At 45.2% G+C, this 24,909-nt stretch overlaps 1 protein-coding gene and 1 long non-coding RNA gene across 2 annotated transcripts in view; one reads left to right on the top strand and one right to left on the bottom strand.

The window, feature by feature from the left end:
- The window catches only part of LOC144756279 (uncharacterized), a 385,761-nt gene that overhangs the window by 141,964 nt on the left and 218,888 nt on the right, over positions 1-24,909 (bottom strand). The gene's annotated exons all lie outside the window — the stretch shown is intronic.
- Positions 1-24,909, top strand: part of LOC144756278 (uncharacterized) — a 411,513-nt gene that overhangs the window by 184,452 nt on the left and 202,152 nt on the right. The window contains exon 6 of the mRNA XM_078645939.1: positions 16,550-16,602. Coding sequence (XP_078502065.1) covers positions 16,550-16,602 — 53 coding nt within the window. The remainder of the gene's footprint in view (positions 1-16,549; positions 16,603-24,909) is intronic.

The raw sequence follows: 24,909 nt of genomic DNA, 5'->3' as shown, positions 1-24,909 counted from the left end.
TGTAGCAGGGTTTTGTTGATTCTGGCGTAGCGGGCGTTGCCGTAGTCCAATTTGCTGGTTATGAGTGCGTGGGTGATGGTCCTTCTGCATTAGGGGGTGTGATCCACTTGAAAGTCTTGAGAAAGATCCCAAGGAAGTTGAAACAGGTGGAGGCGATGGAGTTGATCTGGCGGGTTAAGGTGAGGGAGGAGTCTAGAATGATGCTGAGGTAACGGGCGTGGTCCGTTGGGGTGGGTGGGCTTCCGAGGACGGGGGGTTACCAAGAGCTGTCCCATGCAGTGGGGAAGGGTCCGAGGACGAGGACCTCTGTCTTCCCCGAGTTCAGTTTTAGGCAGCTGTTGCTCATCCAGGCTGCGACATCTTTCATTCCTTATTCGTAGCCGACTCTGGTGTTTTCGGGGTTCTTCATGAGAGAGAGGATGAGCTGGGTGTTGTCGGCATAGGATATTATGCTGAGCCCGTGCTTTTTGACGATAGTGGCGATAGGGGCCATGTAGATGTTGAAGAGCGTGGGGCTGAACAAGGATCCTTGGGGTACTCCACAGTTGATCTCAGTAGGTTCGGTGAGGAAGGGAGGGAGTCAGATTCTTTGGGTTCTGCCAGAGAGAAAGGAGCAGATCCAGTTGAGGGCGTTTTCCTGTATACCGGCGTCGTGGAGTCTGCCTTCAAGAGTCCCGTGGGAGATGGTGTTGAAGGCTGCGGAGATGTCTAGTAGGATGAGGGCCGCAGTGTGACCCTGGTCGAGTAGCATATGGATGTTTTCGGTGGCGGCAAGGAGGGCAGTCTTGGTGCTTTTGGTTGCTGCGAAACTGGACTGGGAGGGGTCGAGGATGGCATTCTCTTTGATGAAGCTGGTCAGTTGGGTGTTGATGAATCTCTCGGTGACTTTAGCTGTGAAGGGAAGGAGAGAGATGGGCTGGTAGTTTTTCAGGTCCGTCAAGTCGGCCGAGGGTTTTTTGAGGAGGGGCTTGACCTCTATCCGCTTCCAGTCAGGGAAGATGCTGGAATCGAGGTAGGCGTTGATGGTCCTGCCTAGTGCTACGGTGGCGGCGGCTCTGTGGTAGATGTGCGGTGGGCAGGGGTACGTGGGTGCTCCTGAGGAGATGTTCTTCAGGGTTGTGGCGGTGTCTTCAGTGGTGGCAGGTTTCCAGGTTGTGATGGTCAGCTGGATGCCAGTGGAGGGGAGGGGCGCGGTGTCCGGAGTCTGTTCGTTGAAGTTGTAGTAGAGGGCCTTGATTATCAGGTGGAAGTAGGAGCGGAGCTTGTTGCATAGATCCTGTAATAGTGTGATGTCCGTGGCTTCGCTGGGGGGTTTGGTGAATTGCTGTATGACATTGAAGAGTTCTTTTGCGTTGTTGTGGATTTTGTTCTCGATGAAGGTCCGCTTGCTGGCTCTTATGCATTGGTGGTATTTGTTTATGGCGTTTCTGTAGTTGTTCTGGTCTCAGGTGGTTTTCCTGTTCCGCCAGAGTTTGACGGGCTGGCGGAGGGGTGCGAGCTAGTCAGTGCAGCCAGCGCAGCCAGTGATCCAGCAGCGTAGTTCTTTGGCTGCAGAGTTGGCGCAGGTCATGGCGGAGGGTGGGGTTGAGATGTTCCTCTGTGATCTTACTCCAGTTTTTCCGTGGCAGGCGCGGGTTTGGGTGCGGTGGTGGTGTTGAAGTGTATGCAGTGGTGGTCTGTCCAGAGGGGCTACGTGGTGTGGCTGAAGTGGATGTTTGTCCCTCCTGCGAAGATAGGGTCCAGGGTGTGTCCGGCTCTGTGGGTGGGGGTGGTGATGAGCACTAGATTATGGTATTGGTCAACCATCCCTATACCGCCATGGAAGCCATATTGACAGAGGATAAACATTGTTGGTTTGTGCCCATGCCTCCAGCTTAGACATTAGACCCTACCCAGTATCTTAGAGGTTGAGTCCAACAACGAAGTTGAACAGTAACAAGTAGGTTGTGTCCTTAAGCCTTTTAAAAAAAATTGAGACAATAACTACCTCCCTATAGTAAAAAATAAAGTGGACCTTAATTACTACTCCAAGGACATTAGTGGGGCCCATAGATCTATGTGCTCCTTGAAAAAATAAATTGAGACACCAACAGGGCCCATTACGTTATGCACAGGGCAGTTTTTAATTGCGGTCATCACTTCACTAACCTCTATGGTAAAAACAGATACAGCAACAGGGACCAAATCAGAAGTAACTAAACTGTCCTCAACAGAAAAGATATTAGAAACTTTGTATGAAGCAAACAGCTTGGAGAAATGGATCACCTAGAAATCTACAGAGATTAAATAATCTATTTCATCCATATTAAGATTAGTAAAAAACAGACGATTTACAATTTCCCAAAATGTTCTCTGATCATTTAGCCGACCTGCAACTTCCAAATCTTCCCAGGTCTCCCTTCTAATCTGATCCTTCCTATGGTATAATGCCTCTTTATAATCCCTCTATAATCACCTGTTCTTTATCCCTGGGTGAAATCTTTAACACCTCTTTATGATGGTGATTGGCAGCAGAACAAACCGAGTCAAAACATCTGCATGTGAGAGGAGATTTCATAGAGTTTCGAACTAAAAGCATTTGGACCACTCATGAATAGAGTGAGGTATAACCCTTTAAAACTGAAACTGGTTTAGTTTCAGGGGATAAACAGAGCTGGAGAGCGTTCTCTTCAGACCGGATTAATTCCTATGACATTGTTATCCAGATTGATTTTGCCCCATTTTCATTTTATGCCCTTATTCTCTGAATAGTTTATATTCCCTAATCCAGTAGAAATGACATTCCACCCCATATTCAGATTAAGTGCCAAAGATAATGAATTGTGGTCACTTACACAATTAATATTTATATTAGAATGAGAGCTTAATGTCGCCAAGTCTTCAGAAATCAGAAAGAAATCAATAATCCTACTGTTTCAATTACAATAAACTATTGGGGGTAATGGATTGGGTGTAGGGTTTGTGTCAGTAATAAACTTCATATAATTTTTTAGTAAGAATCCTATTTAGGGCATTACCTTAGTGGGAAACGTATTCTTCTTTGGCACTCGTCAGGCCACAAACTGGCTGCCCAATGAACTTGCACCATAAAATGTGTACCAGGTGCTTAATTTTTAAAGCAGAGACCAATCCTATAAAATCATATAAAATCAATAAAAAATCATCAAGCTCATGAACCACGTTAGTGGTCCTTTAGTCAAAAATATTGTAATAAAAATGAATTAGCAGCAAATCCAGAGAACCTAGAGAAGAGATAGGTTACATTTGGTACCATAAGGGACAACCCAGTTCTCCAATTTTTAGATCTGCCAAATTTACATACACCCTTATTGCTGTCCCCGGCTTGTCCCACTGCTGTGTGAGTGGACTTCACCCACACATTCCAAGATCCTACCCTGGAGCATCAGCACCTGCATGCTTGCCAAGACCAGTGTGCCCTATGAGGAAAAGGATAGTGTTGAAGGGAGGAAGATCCAGTGGGACCACAGTTGAGTGGACTCAGTTTGCGAGCAGTAAAGAGACGACTGCAGCACCGATCGGGTCGTTGCTTATGTGACAGATGAAGTCAGTGACATTTGCATGCCAGAGGAGGGATGCCGTAAAGTGAACCATGTGTTTCGCTGTGCCAGCTGGGTCAGAGCCGATGCACAGTGAGGAGCGGTGACCTTGTATGCAAGGGGGGACGCTCCTAGAAGTTCTGTTGGCCGTAGTCATTGTGCCGTGGTTACCTACAACCCCATATGTTAGAGGGGCTACCGCCGAGAAAGATCGAACCAGAGCACGTGCTCAATGAGAATACTGTGACCCAGTATGCCGGGGGGAGGGGCACCGGGACCAGCAAGATAAGTGAGTTGCTCAGAGCCATTGTAAAGGAGGGAGGCTATAATGTGGAACCAATGAGGGATTTGTTATAGGTTTCAAAACCTTTTCTGCAAGTGGGTACTATATTAGAGTCACAAAATTGGATTTAGTAAATAGAAAAGGTAATTTTCTTTTTTTGGAATATTCTTTTATTTGATTAGTTAAAGGTGTAATTGGTCTCTCTGTTTTCCTACTGAGGGCCTCATTAGGATGGCGGACGGACCTGCGTCCGTCCGCCACCCCAGAGTAGGAGGGACCGTCTGCAGGGGCAGCGGCGGTCCCTCCATGCAGATTAGGATGTGACCGCCACCCTGGTGGTCACATCCTCAATATTTAACCATTGCGGCGGGTGCTGGTTAAATATGCATGCTTCGCATTTGCGGGTGCTGCTTGAAGCAGCACCCACCGCAAGGTTAAATATGCATGCTTCGCATTTGAGTGCACAAAGCAGCAGGCACCGTGCGGTGTCTGCCGCTCTGTGCACGCAAATGCAGGGGGGTACCATAGGTACCCCCCATGTGCACCCCTCAACCCCCCCGTCACCCTGGGGGCCCACAACAGGCCCCCAAAGAAATCTCCGTATGCCTTTCCACGGCGGAGAAGCCGCCTCGAAAAGGCATCAGTTTTCCCCCATCATAATATGCCTGGCGGTGTCTGATAGACACCGCCAGACATGTTAGAGCTTTTCCGCAGCGGTCGTAAGGCGACCGCGGCGGAAAAGCGGCAGACGGTCTTCTTGACCCCACAGCCATCCTAATCTGGCGGGGGGTCTTTGAAGTCTCCGCAGCGGTTTTTCCGCATCCTCCGGCCCGGCGGACACTTCCGCCGGCCCGGAGGATGCGGAAAAACCGCATTCCTAATGAGGGCCTAAGTTTGTAGCACCTGCCACTCCAAGGACCTGTTATTGAGTGTTTTACTTTTTTTTGTATAGCTCTTAAAAAGCCATCTTCCGCTCTTTCTACTGTTTTCCCCTTGCACGTACATTCCTACATCTTTTCCTTCCTCCTTTCTTTTTCACCCCCCTCAATCTCTTAAACACACATTTTTTTCTCCATAGCCCATACTCTTCCTGTAGTCTTTTCTTTTTGGGGGGGAACCTTCATTCCTCTGAACCCTCATCATCCCTGCTTTCTTCTACCCTTGTATACTATTTTGTGACTGCTGTTTGGATTTTTTTGCTATTATTTTTGTCCAGATTATATTTCTATTAATTTGTTTCTCCAGTATTGAATCTTTCATAGATTCACATGCTTGTATCTTCCCCGTCGTCATGGTAGGAGTCTCACGGTAAAAGAATAACCATAGCAGTAAAAGAAAAACTGCATAGAAAACCCATAGTGAAGTATATATTCTGGTAGCTATCACCATCACTATGTGGTCCAAACACATCAGCTGCCAGCCCTGAGATCACAATCCCCAGCTGAGCCACCATACCTCTGATTTCCAGCCTCCGTTGTGTGAGAAGCAGTCTCCCTGAGCTATGCTCAGTTCTTGGTTAGTTGGTGAACTTTTGACCTTTTCTTCAGTTCCTTTGAATTGAGGTACTGTGTTTCATCTTTTACTTCACCATGTCTGAGGGCTCTAAGAAGAGGCTTTTCAGATCTTGCAAATCTTGTGGGAAGGCCAGATTATACTCTGAGGACCCTCACAAAGAATGCTTATATTGCCTTCACCCTAAGCACATCCCTAAGGAGTGCAAGTATTGTCACACTTTCTTAGCAAAATCCTTAAAAGACAGAAGTGCGATTAATATTATGGCTTCAAAAGAAGAAGACTGCCTCAGACTCTGATTCTGAGGAGGGAGATAGAGGACACTCCTCTTTTAAACATAAGAGGGAGTTGTCTGAGGAGGAAGTTGAGGTGAAGAGACAGATAACAGAGAAAGTAAATGCGAAAGATTCATCAACATCTTTGCCTCAAACACCCCTCACGAAATACTCTGTGGACAAAGCTCAGTCATCGCTCCCGTAGACGAAGATCAAGTTGCCTTCAGTGTCGACGCCAACGAAGACAATCGACGACCTCAGCATCGACTATGACATCAACGACGACCGTTTCGACCATGACCGCTTCATCGTCGTAATCAACAATGAAATTATCTCTATCGGTGACGACACTGTCGACGATACCAGCGGGGACACCGTTGATGAGACCATTGATGATTCCGTCGACGGCGGCTATACAAACCTCGTCGACGAGCGTACCGTCAACGACGACTCCAATGACATGGTCCATCACAATAAAAAGATTTCCACCGTCGACGGACAAGAAAGCAGCAGAATATACATCTTAGACAAAGATTTCCCCGCTTCCACCTTCCACACTGCTGGATTTACAAGAGTCAGGAGATGAGGCACCGTATGGCGTAGCTTATAGCCCTTCGCAACTCCAAATTAATAGAAAGGATACAGATGAAGAAGACGTCCAGGAAGTTCAGGAGGAAATGTAATTTACGGTGAGACCAGTTCAAGGCTCCAAGAGGTATGACTCATTCCAGGAAGCCTATGAATATGATGAGGAGGAGGATGAGAATGCCAGGGAAGATGCAATATCTATGCCTATCTCCCTTGTCTCCGATTTGAGACATATGATCAACGACTATTATCGCTGTTTGCCAGATGCCATTACTCCTGCATCCAACGCTACGAGTGTACCACAACAGGTAGTGCAGACTCAGATAGTTAACCTCCACCACAGGTGCAATTGGTGGATACCCCTAAAGTAATAACATTTAGGAATGACTTTGCGGAAAGCGAACCGAAGGATCAGCCAGAGGAAGGAGAATTGTTACAAGGAGACCCTGACATTGACAAATGGGATCAATATGTTATCCCTTCGCCTGGTCCATTGCCAGCTCCAGCAAGATCACCACCGGAAGACATTGGTGGTTTCCATGATCTAACGGAGAAAGCTTCCAAAAGATTTGAGCTTCCTATGCCAGTAAAGGAAAATGAGTGTTTCCTATACGATTTTAAAGAATCTTCCAGAAAATCGATAAGGACAATTCCAATCATTGATCACATATGGAATGAAGAGCTGAAGATTATGCAAAATCCAGCCTCGGTTGCAGTATTAGTGCTCAGGATTGATAAGTATTGTGCTGCTGAAACATCACCAGCATGCCTGATAGGTCACCTCCGACCCAAATCAGTGGTTATGCAGGTGGCACAGAGACGCTCCAAATACCCGGTCTCTACATTGTCCACTCCTCCTGATAAAGAGGGAAAGAAGATGGATGGTGCAGGGAAGCGCTTTGCTGTTTTGGCAGCGGCCTCTATCAAAGCTACAAATTCATTGGCACTTGCCAGTCGTTTCAACAAACAGATGTGGTAGGACATTGCTCCACTTCTAGCTCATCTTCCGGATGACAAGAAGGAGGAGGCGGCTGTAATTCTGCTGGATGGAGCTAGGGCTGCTTCCGAGTCCATCGACATAGCCATGGACATTTTGTTTGTTGGATTCAGGCAATTGGCTGGAGCGGTGTCTCTTTGACGACAAGGGTGGCTGAAAGCTACATCTTTCTGGCCCGAAGTGCAGGCAAAAACAACAGATATGCCTTTTGATGGAGACAACCTCTTCGGAAAACATATTGATGAGGTATTGCAAGGAATAAAAGGAGACACGGATACAGCAAAAGCCTTAAGCTCTCTGCAGTAAGGAAATGTTCATACTGAGGTGGAGGGTCAAGAGTTCGGTTCAATCAAAGATCTTCCTTTCAATCTAACAGATATCAACCTTATCAACAAGGATATTGTCAGTACATCAGTAATCAACAATTTCGATCCACTAACACCTCATATCTGCAGCAGTCTGGGAGAAAGCCTGCCACGAGGGGTAAGACCCAAGGCTTCAATAGAAGACAGTGACGTTTTTCAAGCGCCATCCACCACGTCATGCCCCAATCAAATGAATTGCCTCTCTCGCTATTTTCATCAGTGGCTGTCAATAACATGGGACAGATGGGCGTTGGACATTATTTTATTTTATTTATTTTACAGATTTGTAGAGCGCATGGCTGCCCGTGAACGTCCCAGCGCTAATTGATGAGAACCAGGTGGGAGGGGAGTCTTATGGGAACAGCCATGTTTTAAGTGCTCTGCGGAATGAGAGGAGGGTGGGTTGGGCTCTGATGTCTGGGGGTAGAGTGTTCCATAGTTTTGATGCGTTGTATGAGAACGTTCGACCACCCGAGCGGGCTTTCTTTATCCTGGGGACGGAGGCTAGGTTAGAGTTAGAAGATCGAGCGTTCTTTTGGTGGTATGAGGTGAAATGAGGTTTTATAGGACTGGAGGGGCCTTTCCATGTAAGATTTTATAGGTTGTGCAAAGTGCATTGAATTGTACTCTCTCCTGAACAGGCCGCACTCAGGTCTAGGAGGATCACTGCCACTGATCCTCCAGAGTCAATGATTTTCCTTGCCTCTTCGACTACCGCCAACATCGCAGTTTCTGTGCTCTGGCCCGGTCTGAATCCCGTCTGGGAGGGCTCCAGGAGCCCATTTGTCTCAAGATGCTGGGATAGGCTGATGTTGACGTATTTCTCCGCTATTTTACTTACGCCAGGTAGCAAGGAGATCGGCCTGTAGTTGCCCAACTCCGTAGGGTCTAGTTGGGGTTTTTTGAGCAGTGCTTTTACCGTTGCTTTTTTCCAGCTGGGGGGGACGATGCCGTGGGCGAGTGAGGTATTAATCAATTTTGTGAGGTGTGGAAGAATAGTGGGCGCGACTAGTTTGAGGATGTTGAGTGGTGCGGGATCGGTAGGGCTACCACTTTTGATGGAATGGAGTATGGGGAGGAGGGTTTCAGTTGTCAGCGGGGAGAAGTGTGTCAATAGACACCCAGTGGTCTGTTGTTTGCGACTGGGCTGGGCGACGTCAGGGGAAGTGTCCAACGCTGGCGGTGGAAGTGAGTTGATGATTTTTTTTATTTTCAGATTGAAAAAATCTGCAAGGTCATAGCAGTGGGTGACTGATGCTTCAATTAAGGGGGGGGGCTCCGGTACTTTGAGAAGTTTTTTAGCAATTTGGAATGTTTCCCGGGAGGAGTTGGTAGATGACCTTATTTTCTCCTGAAAATAGTTTGCTTGTGCGGTTTTGAGTGCTTTTTTATAGTTGAGAAGACTTTTTTTATAATCGATTTTTTTAGAGGGGTCAACATTTTTCCTCCAGTCTCTTTCTGATCTCTTGCAAGCTTTCTTTAGAAGCCGTATTTCTTGGGTGAACCATGGGGAGGTAGTTTTAGTGGGGGTTAGATGGGGTTAGCGTCCAGTTTAGGGGGGGATCGTTCTAGCTGTAGTTTCTGGACCGAGTTTAGACCAGGGACCAGGGACGTGTGGCCTTGTAAGGTGGGATGGTGAGACGTGGAGTGGGAGTCAGCTGCCAGTTAAGTGGAATTAGGAAATGATCCGTCCAAGGTATCGGATGGGATCCAGGGTGGTTAGATTATTAATGTTGGAAAAAATCGGGTCCAATAGATGGCCCAGTGAGTGGGTAGGTAGTCGACTTAGTAGTTTTAGTTGAAGGTTTTCGAGGTCGGCTAAAAGGTCTGTGGCAGGTTTGGCTTCTAAGTTGTCAAAGTGAATATTTAGATCGCCTAGGACCATACAGGTAGAGTGCGAGGCGGCCAGTGAGTAGGTGTGTTCCATGAGGGAGTCACAGAACTGGCCTAGGGGTCCAGGAGGGCGATAGATGAGGAGGCCCGATATGGATTTGCAAGGGGAGACTTGGATTGAGAACAAGACATTTTCACAGTCTGAAAGGGGGCTGCCATGTAATCGGCATGAGAGGTGGTCTTTATATATTATTGCGACACCTCCGCCTTTCCCTTTAGAACGGTCCATATGGTGAATTAGAAAGCCCGGGGGTAGGGAGTTAACAATGTCGGGGGCAGAGTCCGGGCCTAACCATGTTTCGGTTAGAAAGAGCGTGTCAAGCTCATAGTTTTCCAGCAGCTGGTATATTTCTACGGAGTGCTTTGGAAGAGATCTACAGTTGATCAGAGCCATGCGAAATGGAGCAGCAGGCGGGTTTAGCGGCGGGGAGGGTGTAAATTTATACGAGCAGTGGGCGCAGTTATACATCAAAGTCACACCCTAGAGTTTATACAAAAACCTCCAGCATGACATCCCAATCACAGAAACCAGAATCATCTCTCGGCTCTCAAGACGGAAGTCTTAGCCCTCGTGGTGAAAGGAGCTATAGAGGAGGTTCCAACCCTACAGCGAGGGAAAGGATTCTGCTCTAATTTTTTCCTCATAAGAATAAAGCAGTCCACCAAATGGAGGTAGGTTATGGATCTGAGAGGCCTGAACAAATAGATCAAAAATACCTTGTTTCGTATGCTGTCGCTACAAGAGATTCTCCTAATGTTGCGCAGAGGAGATTTCATGGCATCGTTGGATCTCTTAGATGCCTATTTTCACATATCAATCCACAACAAACACAGGTAGTATCTGCGATTCATAATGGCGGGGCGCCACTACCAATTCAAGGTGTTACCCTTCGGTCTCAGATCCACGCCAAGGGTATTCACAAAATGCATGGGCCGGTCACAGCACATTTGAGACAGCAAGTCCACCAGATATATCCCTATCTGGACGACTGGCTTATAAAGGGTGCATCGTTCAAGGAAGCACGTCAAGCCCTAGAACGCTGCATGGCTTTATTCCAGAAATTAGGAATGCGAGTCAACATGGAAAAGTCCTCCCTGGTTCCAGCGCAGTCGCTTCGTTTCCTAGGAGCCACATTACAAACTGAAGAAGCAAAAGGGTACTCCTCGGAGGAGCGCACGCAAAAAATGGAACTGACAGCACGATTAAAAGCAAGAAGGTTCACTTCAGTGAGGATCTGCAAATCTTTGCTGGGAATAATATCTTCCTTCATTCCATTAGTCCCCAATTGTTGACTTCGCATGCGGCCGCTGCAGGAACTACTCAACAAACAATGGGTACAAGCCAAAGGATCCTTCGGGGATCGCATTACAATCACCTTTCAGATCATAAAAGCTCTGTCATGGTGGGGCATCAGGTGCAACTTCTCAAACGGTCTACTGTTCGAACCTCAATCGCTGCACTATGCATGACGACAGATGCCTTGTTAAACGGATGGGGAGTGCATCTTCAGGAACTGGAAATACACTGTATTTGGTCAATGCAAGAAGCCCAACTGCACATCAACATGCTCGAGTTATGAGCGGTATTCCTGGGACTTCAAGCCTTTCTACCCAGGATTCAAAACTCGCTTGTTTTAGTCAAAACAGACAGTACCACAACAATGTTTTACTTACTGAAACAAGGAGGTACAAAGTCAAAAAATCTCTCAGCACAAGCCCAAGAGATGTGGTACTGGTAAATTCAATACAACATTTCCCTACAAGTCCAGCATGTTCCTGGAGTACAAAACACGAGAGCAGACCTTCCAAGCAGATCGGCTTCAATATGTCACAAATGGGACCTAAATCAATCTCAGCTCGAGGGTATTCAAGTTGGGGGGTACACCAACTCTGAACCTGTTTGCAAATCAGCACAACAAGAAATGCAAACATTTTGCAAGTTGATTCCCTCAAAAGGGATCATGGGGAAATGCGCTACACATTCGTTGGACAGGGATGTTTGCATATGCATTTCCCCCATTTCCTCTCATTCCAAGGATTTTGCGGAAAATGAGAGCGGAACCGTGCCATCTGATCCTAGTGGCCCCAGCTAGGCCAAAGCAATTCTGGTTCTCGAAACTTTCAGCTGTCGGTATATTCCAGGGTACAGTTTCCATTGATGCAAGACCTGATCTCCATGCCGGAAGGGCAAGTTCTTCATCCACAACTATCCTCCCTGAACTTGTCAGCCTGGAACCACATGAGCATGAATTTTATTCCTTAGACATCCCTCAAGACTGCAAGGATATATTAGCGAACTCTCGAGCGCTATCGCCCCATAAAACTTACAAAGCAAAATGGAAAAGATTTTGCCATTGGTGCGCTGATCAACATCTACATCCTTTTCACTGCTCGCCGGAACAAATTCCTCCGTACCTGCTTCACCTGGCCAAAGCTAGGTTATCGCATGCTTCAATGAAAGTACATCTTGCAGCTATATCAAGTTATCATAGAACGATAAATCATCCTTCGTTTTGGTCACAGAGGATTAGAAAGGAATGTTTAAAAGGACTGTTCAGAGTGTTCCGACCTATTAAGCAGCCATTCATTCCGTGGCAGCTCAATGTAGTGTTGTCATGTCTCATAAAACCACAGTTCGAAACAATTCACAAGGCTGAGTTACAGTTAGTCTCTTGGAAACTGGCATTATTCCTCGCCCTCACTTCCGCCAGAATAGTCAGTGAGATACAGGCGTTCTCTGTCTCTCAACCATTTCTTCAATTCAAATCGGACAGTCATTCTCAGGACAAATCCAAAATGTATCCCCAAGGTCCCTACGGTTTTTCATCTTAACGAACCAATTGTGTTACCCTCATATTTAAAAAATCCATCTTCAGTAGCATTGAGATCGCTGCACACTTTGGACATCAGATGATGTCTCAAATTTTACATTGTTAGCAATCGATGAGGACTAGCTCTAGTTTAAATTGTTTGTATGTTTGCAGGTGGAGGAAAACCATTAGGTTTTATGAAGGCCCTCACCCATCAACCTAGTTGGTGGCATGCTTCATCATCGGGCCCCACCTGAGGTACCTCAGGTGTGCTTCGACGCCAGATTACTGCGGAGCGCGTTTTTTTTGGTTCAGGAGGGTGCTGTGAGTGTGCTCTGTGTGAGGTTTAAAATACTGTCCTGGGTGTCCCAAAGACTGTTTTAATGGTGGGCTCCAGGCAGTCAATAAAAACATAGGCTTTCGGACGTGCACGGTAGGCTTATGGCCTCCGACGTCCTGTGTAGTCAACTAGTTTCAGCCAGGCCTTTTCTTCTACTGGCTTTTGTCAGGACCTTATATGTGTAGGGTGTTACAGGGGTTTGTATGAGTTTGTCAGTGCCCTGTGTGTAAAGCACATACTACGGTGCTTATATGTGCAAGAGGTGTTTCATCTCGAGTTGTACCTGTGGGGGGTAAAAAAGGACAGGCATAACATTTAAGTCAAGGCTCCTTGTAGTGGGCTAAAATCATTTAGTGAGACCGTGCTGGGTGCCTAAAGGTGACCACGGACAAAGCGATAGTGTTGGCGTCAGTGGCGGGCAGTGAAAGTGTGGCCGGTCTCACAATATGCGTAATTATGTGTGAAATTAGGCCTAAGCACCATAACTGAAGTTGGCGTAAACAGTGGTGAAGGAATAAAAAACATTAAAATGGAGTTGCTTACACCTGATTTTAGCGAACAACTCAGCATGGAGCTCAGCCAGGGGCCAGGACCGTGTGCACTCTAAATTGGGGGAAGAAAAGGGAAAAGGCTGTTGGGGGAGGGGGGTAGTTTGGACCCAACAAGGTTACTGTAAAAGGATGCACACACAGACACAGCCTGGGGCAGCATGAATGGTGGCTGTACCGTTAACAAAGTCGAGTTCAGGTACTTACTGCGCGATGTCGCTGGGCCCGCAATGAACCTGTTGTCCGGGCAGATGCTCCGTGAGAAGTGAGCTTCAGTGTAGAGAGTGCTTAAATACCAGTAGATGATGAAGCATGCCACTAACTAGGTTGGTGGGTGAGCGCCTTCATAAAACCTAATGGTTTTCCTCCACCCGCAGACATACAAACAATTTAAACCAGAGCTAGTCCTCATTGATTGCTAACATATAAAGTGGGGAAACGGACTAGCCTCTATAGTTCTCCTCTCTCTTTTTGATTACAACATATCAAATTTTACACTGACAAGACGAAATCATTAAGAAAAACAGACCAATTGCTGATCGCCTCTGCTGGGCCCAGGAAAGGATTAGCTCTGTCAAGACCTTCCATTTCAAGATGGATAACATCTGCAATCACCTTATGTCATGAGAAGGCAGGAAAGCATTTGCACACTAAGGTTGATGAGCATTCCACAAGAAAAATGGCAACGTCTACCGCTTTGTTTGTGGGAGTGTCGCTCCCGGACATTTGCAGAGCGGCGACATGGACAAATGTGCACACGTTTACCAGGCATTATTGTCTGGATACAGCGTGGAAAGCGGACACCGCAGTTGGACAAGCTCTCTTCAGCACCTCTTTCATGAAGGTACATTTCATTCTTTAGATTATATATATTTTAACCAGAATGTTTATTATATTCATTGTTGATTATTGTTTCATATCTCATATTGACGTGACAAGCAAAATATGCATGATTTAACGTTGAGGCAGAATATCTTTCGATGATTCTCTAATATAGGATGCAGAACCCTAAAAAAAGGGGTCTATCCTACAAACGCTGCTGGGTTATGCACTGCTTACTATTCTGATACAAGCATGTGAATCTATGAAAGATTCAATACTGGAGAAAAAATGAGTTACTTAGCCGTACACTATGGTTCTCCAGTATTGATATCTTTCATAGATTCACATGCTGCCCGCCCGACTCCCCGTTGTTAGCAGATAGACCACTTTTTATCTCTAAATACATCCTTGGCTCACTCTTGGGCTGGTTGGAAATCTGAGGTATGGTGGCACTGCTGGGGATTGTGATCTCAGGGCTGGCAGCTGATTGGTTGGTGTTTGGACCACATAATGATGGTGATAGCTACTAGAATTTATACTTCCCTATGAGTTTTCTATGCAGTTTTTTTTTTTACTGCCATGGTTATTCTTTTACAGTGAGACTCCCACCATGACGGCTGGGAAGATAAACACATGTGAATCTATGAATGATATCAATACTGGAGAACCATAGTGTACAGGTAAGTAACTAGTTTTTTCTTTACCAAATGAGCTTTTTATTCATGGGTTCTCAGCAAAGGGATATAATATGTGTACAATTATCAACAGTGTTACAAAAGGAACTTGTGCATGTTTATGCTCAAGAGGTCAGTTTTAAATACATTCCTAGTACCTAGTACCACACTAAGGGGCCGATTATGATTGCGGTTTTTCCGCATCCGGAAAAACCGTTGCGGAGCCTTCAAAGACCCCCAGATTAGGATGGCTGGGGGGTCAGGAAGACCGTCCGCAGTTTTTCCGCCGCAGTCGCCTTCCGACCGCGGCGGAAAAGCTCCAACATGTCTGGCGGTGTCTATCAGACACCGCCAGGCATATTAGGATGTCTGCATTACTATGCCTTTCCACTGCGGCATTTCCGCCGTGGAAAGGCATACGGACTTTTGTTTGGGGGCCCGTTGCGGGGCCCCAGGGGTGAAGGGGGTACTACCTATGGTACCCCCCTGCCTTTGCGTGCACGAAGCGGCAAGCAATGCGCGGTGCCTGCCGCTTTGTGCATGCAAATGCACTGCTTTCATTTTTAACATTGCGGCGGGTGCTGCTTCAAGCCACAATGTTAAAAATACAGGATGTGACTGCCAGGGTGGCGGTCACATCCTAACTTACACGGAGGGACCGCCGCTGCCCCTGCGGACGGTCCCTCCTACTCTGGGGTGGTGGACGGACGCAGGTCCGTCCACCATCCTAATCGGCCCTCAAGTTAGCAGGTTGGTATTTATACTCCAAGAACCTCACTAAGGGCCACAAGTATCATGCACTTTACAGGTCGCAAAATGCCTGATTCACAGAATCTGGCCATTTGGGACCGGCAAAATGCATTTTGGTATGTATGAATTCCAATTTGTGATTTGGTAAAATGTTACCAAATTCCAATTTGGAATTGTGAATACATACCGATTCAGTATTAGGAAGAGGCGTGTTTAGGATGTCCCTTCTTAATACCGAACTGCAGTGGTATCTAAGACAGTTTAGTGACTGAAATGCGGTCGCAAAACATTCTCATGTTACCACCTACTTCATGTAGGTGGTAACCCATTTGCAAACAGCAAGGGGTCCACAAGGGACCCCTTCCCCTTTGTGAATGTTTTTAAAAAAGTTTTTTAAGAGCAGACAGTGGTCCCATGGACCACTGCCTGTTCTTGAAAATGAATTAAAACTTAAACGTTCTTTTACAAACGCAACCCGTTTTCCCTTTAAGAAAACAGGCTGCATTAAAAAAATATATTGCTTTATATAAAAGCAATTATAGACATGGTGGTCTGCTGACACCAGCAGGCCACCATGCTTGCAATTTTAACGATTCCTAGGGTCGCAAATTGTGACCTGCTTCATTAATATTAATGAGGTTGGTCGATTTGCGACCCATTAGAAAACGTTAAATGAAACTCATGGAGTTTCATAAATTCAAATAGCGATTACCTAATTGTGATTCACAGAGAATTGCAATTAGGTTATTGCTATTTGAAATAATGATACATGTGGCCCTTTAAAGGGAGATTAGCATGTCTACGCTAGACCATATATACCAGGTACCGTCATTAATACTCGGGACTTCCACAAGAGGGCAGGTTGGCCTTCAGTATCAAGAACTACGCAAAGGCAGCCAGAGGGTATACTAAGGACCTACCTAACGTGGCGGGTTGGCATGTATACCCAGGACCTGTACTAAATGACAAGATTGACATGCAAACCAAGGACCCTTACTAAGAAGGTGGGGTAGCATATAACTATGACCAATAAAAGGGCAAGCTGGCATGTGCACCCAAAGCTTGCACTTTGAGGGCAGGCATGCATATGTATCCTGGACCAGCAGTAACATCTCTCGATTTCTTCTTCCTCTAGAAACAGAATGTGACTCTGTCTCACACCTGATGGATCCACTGGACCCTCATAACGTAAGTTGACTCTCTGTATACTAACTGTTTTGGAGACTCCTCCCGCCCCGACGAAGCACACAGAGGCGACTGAACCATCCTCAGTGCAATCACGGTCATGTGCATAGCCATTTTGGTTTTCCTCATGAGTGGTCTTACCCCACTTTTTTGCATTCCCAGTAACACATATATCAAGGGTGATTTGGTGTCCCGCAGTCGCCCACTTCGCTGATTGCATTTTTGGAGTGCATAGGCAATGATGCATCATCTTTGGCAATGTTGTTGCTTGTTTGGTAACTGCACTTGCATAAATAGAAGGGGAAATGGAGATGATGTGTCTTTTTTACTATGGTTCCTTTTCTTGCAACACATGCTCTAGAAAATGTTTTAATTTCTGGTTATCATATCAGTCTGATGTTTATTTACTTTAACCCCTTGCGCAGTGGACACATTTTTGCCTTGTGCGGGCAAAATAGAGTGTGCAGAGTTCGGACGGCCATCGTTAGCACATGCCCACCGTGATGCGTGGCGGCCGGGGGCGGTCCTGAGCACCGAAGGGGTTAAAGATGTACTGTACCTTTAGCATTGGTTAATGTATGTGTATGACGTCTTCTTATGCATTGATTACCAATCTTTCCATGATAATTACACCATAATAATAACAATTAACTTACCCAGGACATGGAAGTGTCTCTATATAAGGTTTCATTCCTTTTCTTTTTTTAAATATTTTCTTATGGTATGAGAAGCAATACATAAACAGAATCAACCAGATTTTGTAGCAACAGACAAGATATCAATAAATAGCTAAAATAAAAGAGAGAGTAGGGACTAAAACATATATACAGTACCTAACCAATATAGCAGTATCACATATGTAACTCACACGAAACATTAGCTTCCACATTTTTACACAATAAGCAGATTTTTTCCAACTATAATATACCCAAGAAATACATTGAGTTCAGTAAAGTACAAACATGGTTAAACCCAAATGTATCTATCAAAATTGCACATAATACTACAGTCCATACTTAAAACTCCTTTCCAACCACAGGTTAATAGAACTTTAGTCATAATAGGGGAAAGCTATAACGTGGATGGAGCCCCCTCCCAACTATAGAAACCTCATCGACTACCCACCAAAATCCTGTTCCAGGGTCTCCATCCATTCAGAGACACAGGACACAAAATTAAATGACTCCGTTTCTGCGCCCTTCTCCCCTTGCACTCATATAAACCCTTTTCCATATTATACATAGCCAGGAAACGTTCGTTACACTCCGAAAAATGTGTGGGGGGGGGGGTCCGGGCTGATTTCCCCCCCCCCCTGATGCTACACACATATGCGCCCCGGCCATTACCACAAAGATCAAGCAGGCTTTCCCTTCTAATGAACCAGATCCCTCCTCGTAAATAAAGACCCTATTCCCAATTACATTCCCCCTAGTCATCCGGCCACAGCACGTCATGCAGTTAGAACAAGTCATCTGGTTAGGAATACGCGCTCACCCTGGCGAGTCTATACAAGTAATCATTGTCCTCTATTCTATCAGTCTCATAGGTTGCCCAGGTCATTGTTCCAAAACTTTTCAGAACAGTAAATGCGGGGTGGGGGTGCTACACGCCTGCAAGTTCAGCCTCAGCATGTACCCCGCTTTCGCCCAAGTACGGGTCACTTACAGGTATGTACAGTCCCCATTCTTTTAGAGTCATGGGAAGGACACAGTGCATGAAGACTTTAGAAGAAGCAGGTAAACTTATGATCACTAACAGACAAAAATGTTCTTCAGAAAAACCTGGCTAAAATGAGTATCAGCCCTGAAGTTCACATTACTAGTTTGCATGACACGCACAGATATCCCCCTAGACTGCTAGAGGTAAACAGCATGGAGCAAATGGCCAATGCCATCTCGTCTCTCATTTATTTTCTGCATGTGGATGCATGCCACGAGAGGAAAATCTACATTGAGGGCTACAGGATGCTATTCATCAGTCACCAGAAGGAGAGTAGAGAAGCCTTGGTGCCTGAGAAAGAACCTGTTGGAGTAGCATCAAATCTCTGTTCCCTCTTGGTACATATTGAAATATCTCAGAGCATCCCCTATGATTCCATCCTTTATTAGCAAAGATTTGTAAAGAAGGGGGAAAGCACTACCTTACAATAGGCTAATGGACAACAACAACACCACAACACTATAAAATTCATACCATGCCAGAGCTTGTAGCTCATTGACCATTGCACTAAGCCAATGTGACAGCCAACAAAAAGCATTTTTCTAGGTCACCTTTCTACTATCACTTGTAGTAAGGACTTCTTAGGGCCTATAAAGAATCACAAATTGGTTGGCTCTTGACCTGCGGGTTGTTTAAGTAATCCATGAAATGAAGTGGGACCATTGTGGTTTCCCCTGAAAGATCTGTAATGAAATCTTTAAAACACTATTGGAACCAGACAGTAACTTCTGAATTCTACAGTAAGGCCCAACCTACCGAATTGTGAAACAAAGGTTAACAAGTTATCCACAATAAGGGAAAGAAGATTAACATATTTAGCAAAAGCCAACTACAGAGCCTCTTCCATTTGGTTTGACACTGTGTCCCGGTAGATCTTTTTCTCCGGGAACATCCAGATTCATGTTGGACTTTGACAAACTTGGGTGGTCCGGTGTCAAGTTCTCAGTGACTAAAGAGCTCAGGTATGGAAGTAGGCCCTCATGTGATTATATATGATAATACATCAACTCAGGACAGGAGCAAACAAGGGGCTCCACCACCAGAAGTAACAGGTCTAGGAATCAAGGTTGGTTCAGCCAACAGGATGCCCCTAGGATCATGGTATATCTTATAGGCCAATAGCCTGATTAATGAAATTAGTAAGAAACAATAAAAGAATATAGAGGGGATTGAGTGCCCAATGCTAACCCAAGAGTAAAAGATTTTGCCTGGTCAAATTATCTATGCCTAACCAGGGCACACATACATACTACTCACACTAGACAGAGACAGGTTTTTGCTTGGGAGCCCTCAGTGACGAAAGAGAATATTTATGCTTGTTGTTGCTATTTGTACATATCTGTTAATTTTATTGTTATGGTGAACAGCATCAAACTCAGTCACCTTCGTTCACTCTTGTGAGGTACAACAGTGATGCATGTGACAGGAGAGCACACGGGTTATTTATAGCTGCAACTATGGAGCTGCTGGAATCATACTAATGGGAAAAATGGTCCTGTCTGCTGTGGACGTCTATCAATACCTAATAGGTATAAGACACATGAAGTGCTTACAAGTCAATCTTCCTGAGCCATGATTTGAAGGCCGAACAAACCTTATGAGACTGAGACTGATTTTTATTTACGTAGAACATATACATTGTGTTGCCTTCCCAACACTTAATAATTAGTGTCAAAACCGATTTTCTCATCTCAAGAGCAACTGGCTTAATAGCCTCAAAACCAATAATTCCAGCACTTCTTTCAAGAACTCTGGAAAGACAAGATGGAAGGGATGTAGGAGAGGATAAAGGAAAGGGAAACAATTGAATCACCACAAATAGGTCAATGGCTCTATAATAGAGCCCTAAATGCAGGTAATTGGAACAAAATAGTTCACCCATACCGAGTAAGATGCCCTGAAATCTCTGCTGGGGTGTCAGTCCTGCTTCTGTAATTTGCAGGCCGCATATAAATATTATGATTGGCCCTGGTGGAAATTCATAAAGGAAGCTGATAGATGGTGGCCATCAGAGAGATCTCTTTGCCATGCATCTGGAGACCAAAGACTCAGGAAAAGGTAGATTAAATAGAGCCTAGTAGTACACATCCTCTTACCTCTGTATTCGTGCAGGACAGAAATCAGTATTAGATGCTGATGAGTAGATACTGACCTCAGGTAATAATGACAATCCTTGCTAGGCTGAATCAATAAAGTCACTAAATTAACCGAAGCTGCAACAGAGCCGACAGGCTTGTGACAATGTGTAAAGTGTTTATGTAACAATAAAACAGTAATGAAGTTGAAATGCAAAGCAATAAAAATCACAAAACTAATTAGAAAACAGAGTACAATTTAAATAAACAAAAGTACACCAAAATGAAAAAAATGTAAAAAAAAAGGGAACTGGAGATAAGATTTTTAAAAGGGTTTTAAGTAGAAGAAGCACCAAAAGCACAAAGTTAATTGTCATAATAGACTAGGGCCAAGGCGCAATCTGACAATGACCATGATGGAGTGCGTGATGAATACATTAATATGGTTTGTCCCCGTCAAAGGTTTTACATTCTGTCCTTAGTCCTTTAATTCCCAGTCCACCACAGGAGTGCACTTAAGCCCCCAAGAACCTGAAGGAAGAGACTTAGAGACTTAGCAGGCATAGGCCAACAAATGAGTTCAGTTCATGTCCAGTGACCACTGGTCACCAGGGCAGTTGCAGCAAAAGGCCTGTTCTAGCTTGTTGTCTCCTAGTAGCTTTAAAAGGATATCAGCCTTATGACCCTTGGAGTCCACTTTTATGTCCTGGGTATAAGAGAGAAAGCAGGTCCAGTGTTCTAGGCTCTTCTCTGGTCTCAGAAAGCAGGTTCAGACCTCTTCTGATCGTCCACAGGTCCTGGAGTTGTCTGAAGTGGGTGCCTGCAGATACCATATATATGCTTGGCACGAGCTAGTGGATGGAAAGGACCCCTGAGAACTCCCTAACTAAATCGGGTAAAGGTTCCCGGAACTAACCTTTGAGCATTATCAAGATGCTAAATGTCTTTGTCACACAAAACTAGGCTATGAGGGTAGGATGTGTGTGGCGTGCATACTATGATAATCCTAGTACCCTCCCACATCTAATACAAAAATATGTAAAGGCCTAGAAGACTTGTCAAGCAGGTTGTGACACTCTAGCAGGATTTGACACTGTGAGCAAAAGGGCCACTGATTTGGACCGGTCTGGGTCAGGTGACAAAAGATGGTTGCACCTATGGATGTTAGCTGAACCTGCTTCTGACAAAGTAAGCCTCTTTGAAGTTAATTAAGTTTCTGGGCCTAGCCACAGGGCATCATGTCATGAGAACATAAACACTTTCTACACCCAAGGCCTTTTTCCCCTGTCCTGGGAACAAGTTCAAACCTCATTCACATCAATTCAATGATAATTTCTGGCCGGCAGAAGCTGGAGAGCAACATTCAGATTAGCTTTCAGGGAAATCAGACAGGGAAAAGTTAACTTTGAAAAAATACAATTTCCTTAATAGTTAAACAAAATTGAATTGTGAATAACTATTAAAAAGAGTGCCAAAATTATTTTTGTAGCTGCTTTCATATATTAGCATTATCATATGTAATGATATAAGTAAGTGCTTTCCTATGAGGCAGTCAGCTTTTTGGCCATTTTCACATTAATGGCACGTAGAATAGTAAGCATTTACATGTCCTCCTTTTAGATGCTGCACACCCTACCTTATAAGCAATAAGCCTGGCTTAGGAGTGGCTTATTAATATTTAAATGGAACGTTTCAATTTGTCAAAACGGCTTCATTTTACAGAGTGATCCTGCAGTTTGAGAACTGCACAGCTATGTCACGTATGGTTGACCTGCAGTCATGTTTGCATTGTCACTGGAGTGGATAACACAATGGGTGATGCAGTCCATAACTGATATTTAACTTACAGACCCTGGGTACACTTTGTACCATATACTAGAGACTGATAGGTAAGCCGAATATAGCAATTAGGGATATACCAATTACATCATGTTGAAAGGGGAAGCACAGGCACATTTACCACTGGTTAGCAAAGGTAAAGGGCACAGAGCTCTACAACATGGAAACAGATAAACAATCGGTGGCAACCCTACAGAAAGCATAGATGTTCAACAACTAGGCTGGCGCTGGTGAAGGTGAAAGGATAAGTGTTTCTCGCCATGATGTTTTCAAATCGTTCCTTCTTAGCTAGGGAGAAGAAGCAATAGAATACAGGACTGTTTCTCGGTTTGAATCAACAACTACCAAAAAGTACAAAGCTGGGGGCTCCCTGAACAAAGTCACATTGAAGCACAATTGTCTGGCCATTTATAACTGGTGTACCTTATCATCCTTATTTTCACAATTCTGCTGATGATTTTGTTGATTTTGCACCAAAGTGTTGGAGCAGATGAGGATGCCTAACTACACAAGCTCTGAATAGTCTGATATTGGTGCTTCCTATGAAATTGGGCTGTTTAGAGTCAAATTGGTTATTGACTCCCACAGAAGCATGTGCTTCTCTAAATCTCAGCAGCCTTCATCGCTAACTAAATGATCATATCATCTAGAATGTCATATAATGATGTTGTCTAGCACAAAGTACACTTCCAGGTCATCACTGGCTCCAATGCCTCCAAATCAAATTCATCCAGATGAGTGATAGGTGAGTTGAAAAGGGCGAACTTTGGATCATGCAGTGAATTCGAAGGGGCTGGTGCATAAACCAACACGGCTGAGCTGGGGTGTATTAATGCACACAAGTAGATCTCTGGAAACGTCCCCTATACCACGAGACACTTGAATGTTGGCCAAAGAGTCCCCACAGAAAATATCCTCCAAAAAATCTAGTCTTGCTTGAGGCAGCTGCTAAGTGACCAGAAATCAGTGCTTACGATTGACATACCCATTAGGAAACATTAATGGGACATAGTGCAAATGGATAGAACTGTGGCTTTACAGCCTACATTTATGGAATACTTAGGGAACCAGAGGACAGTTGGAATCTCAGATAGTTGGAAGTCAGAAGAGGCCGATACCTCACTTTTAGAATGGTTAACAAAGCAGTACCCGCGCAAGGTGAAGAGTTTGTCGAATGTACTCAGACTTGAAAGTTCTGCAGGACTTAATGAGTAAAATGCCCTTCATGTCAGACCTGGCTGTCAAGGCAATAGGCTTAGTGAACATGTTCACAGACAAACTTTGCAGCCTGACATATGTCTAGAATAGGCACTGTACATGTCAACGCAGTAGTAGCAGCCTCAGTCCTGGTGAAATAAGCTATCAGTCCTTCTGGAGGCTGCTTCCTGGCTAAAACATAGCAGGACTTGATGCAGAGGACTATGCAATATGGCAGAATATTTTCCTGTACTGTTTTACCTTTCTTGCCCCAGAGAACCCCACAAATAAGTGATCATCCACTTGATGGTCTTTGGCGCTTACTCATGCAATGAAATGAATTGATCACAATGAGAGACAGTTTTGGGAGTCAGCAGGCTTCATCAACAGCCCTTGCAATGCTGTGCTAGAGACAACAACAGCAACTCTTCTGACAGTTTGGCTTGTAGGGGTCTGTGCTGTGCATTCCACATCAAGCTTCGAGCCTGTCCCAGCGGGCTTGTATAGATGGACTTTATAGAAGGATGTGTGCACATAAGGATGCCATCCACTAACTCCTGTGGTAGATTAGACACAGTCAACTGCAGCTGCTCAATCTCCATGCATGGGGATGTACATTGTATTGACTAGTGCAGAACCCTGAAATGCTGCTGCAACAGAAGATCTTCCTGCATTGGGAGCCTGATGGGAGGACAAATGCTCATGCCCAGAAGTCCCAGATGCCACACTCTCCTGGCCCATTCCCGAGTGACTAGGATGACTTGGGCCTGGTCATTTCTGATCCTTTTCAGAACTGGGGGCAGGAGAGGCAGAGGCAGAAAGGTGTGCTGAAGTTCTGTGATTCACTGTAGCCCGAATGTTTCTCCAAAGGAAGCATTTTTTGGAACGAACTTCAATGCACAAAAGTTGTGGCACTGCGTGTTCTCGATAATGGAGAACAGATCTAGCCAGGTTTCCATCCACTGTTCGAAGATGCTCTGTGCCACCGTGGGGGCCAGCCACAGTTTGTGATCTGCCAGGTGCCACCGGGTTATCTTGTCTACTAGGACACTCCAGCTAACTCTACATGTGCAGCACCTCCTCACACTAGACCTAGGACCCCAATCCGACTTGCTGGTTGACATACCAAATGACGGCGGTGCTGTCAGTGAGAATGTGCACTAGCCTTCCTTTATGGATGGCAACATATTTATGTGGGGCCGGGTTTCTACCAGAGAACTTTGATCTTCTCCTTTGGGAGGTGACCGCTCCAGCCCAGCAGGGAGGCATCCAACATCACTGTCAACTTTGGATGGGGTAGAGAGAAGGGTCTGCCTCTGGTCAGATTGCAGTCAACCATTGCAGGTCGGGTCTCCTCTTTAACTGGGATGACAACTGACAGGTCTGCTTGGTGCTAGACCCACTGAGACTTTAGTTCTCACTGCAGAGCCTACATATTCCACTTGGCGAAGGAGGCGATCAGAATGCATGATGCCAACTG

The sequence above is a fragment of the Lissotriton helveticus genome, chromosome 5_1 (assembly GCF_964261635.1).
Source record: "Lissotriton helveticus chromosome 5_1, aLisHel1.1, whole genome shotgun sequence".
NCBI classification, from domain to species: Eukaryota; Metazoa; Chordata; class Amphibia; order Caudata; family Salamandridae; genus Lissotriton; species Lissotriton helveticus.
The sequence above is the reverse complement of the archived record's forward strand: the minus strand, read 5'-3'. Positions and strand labels throughout refer to the sequence as shown.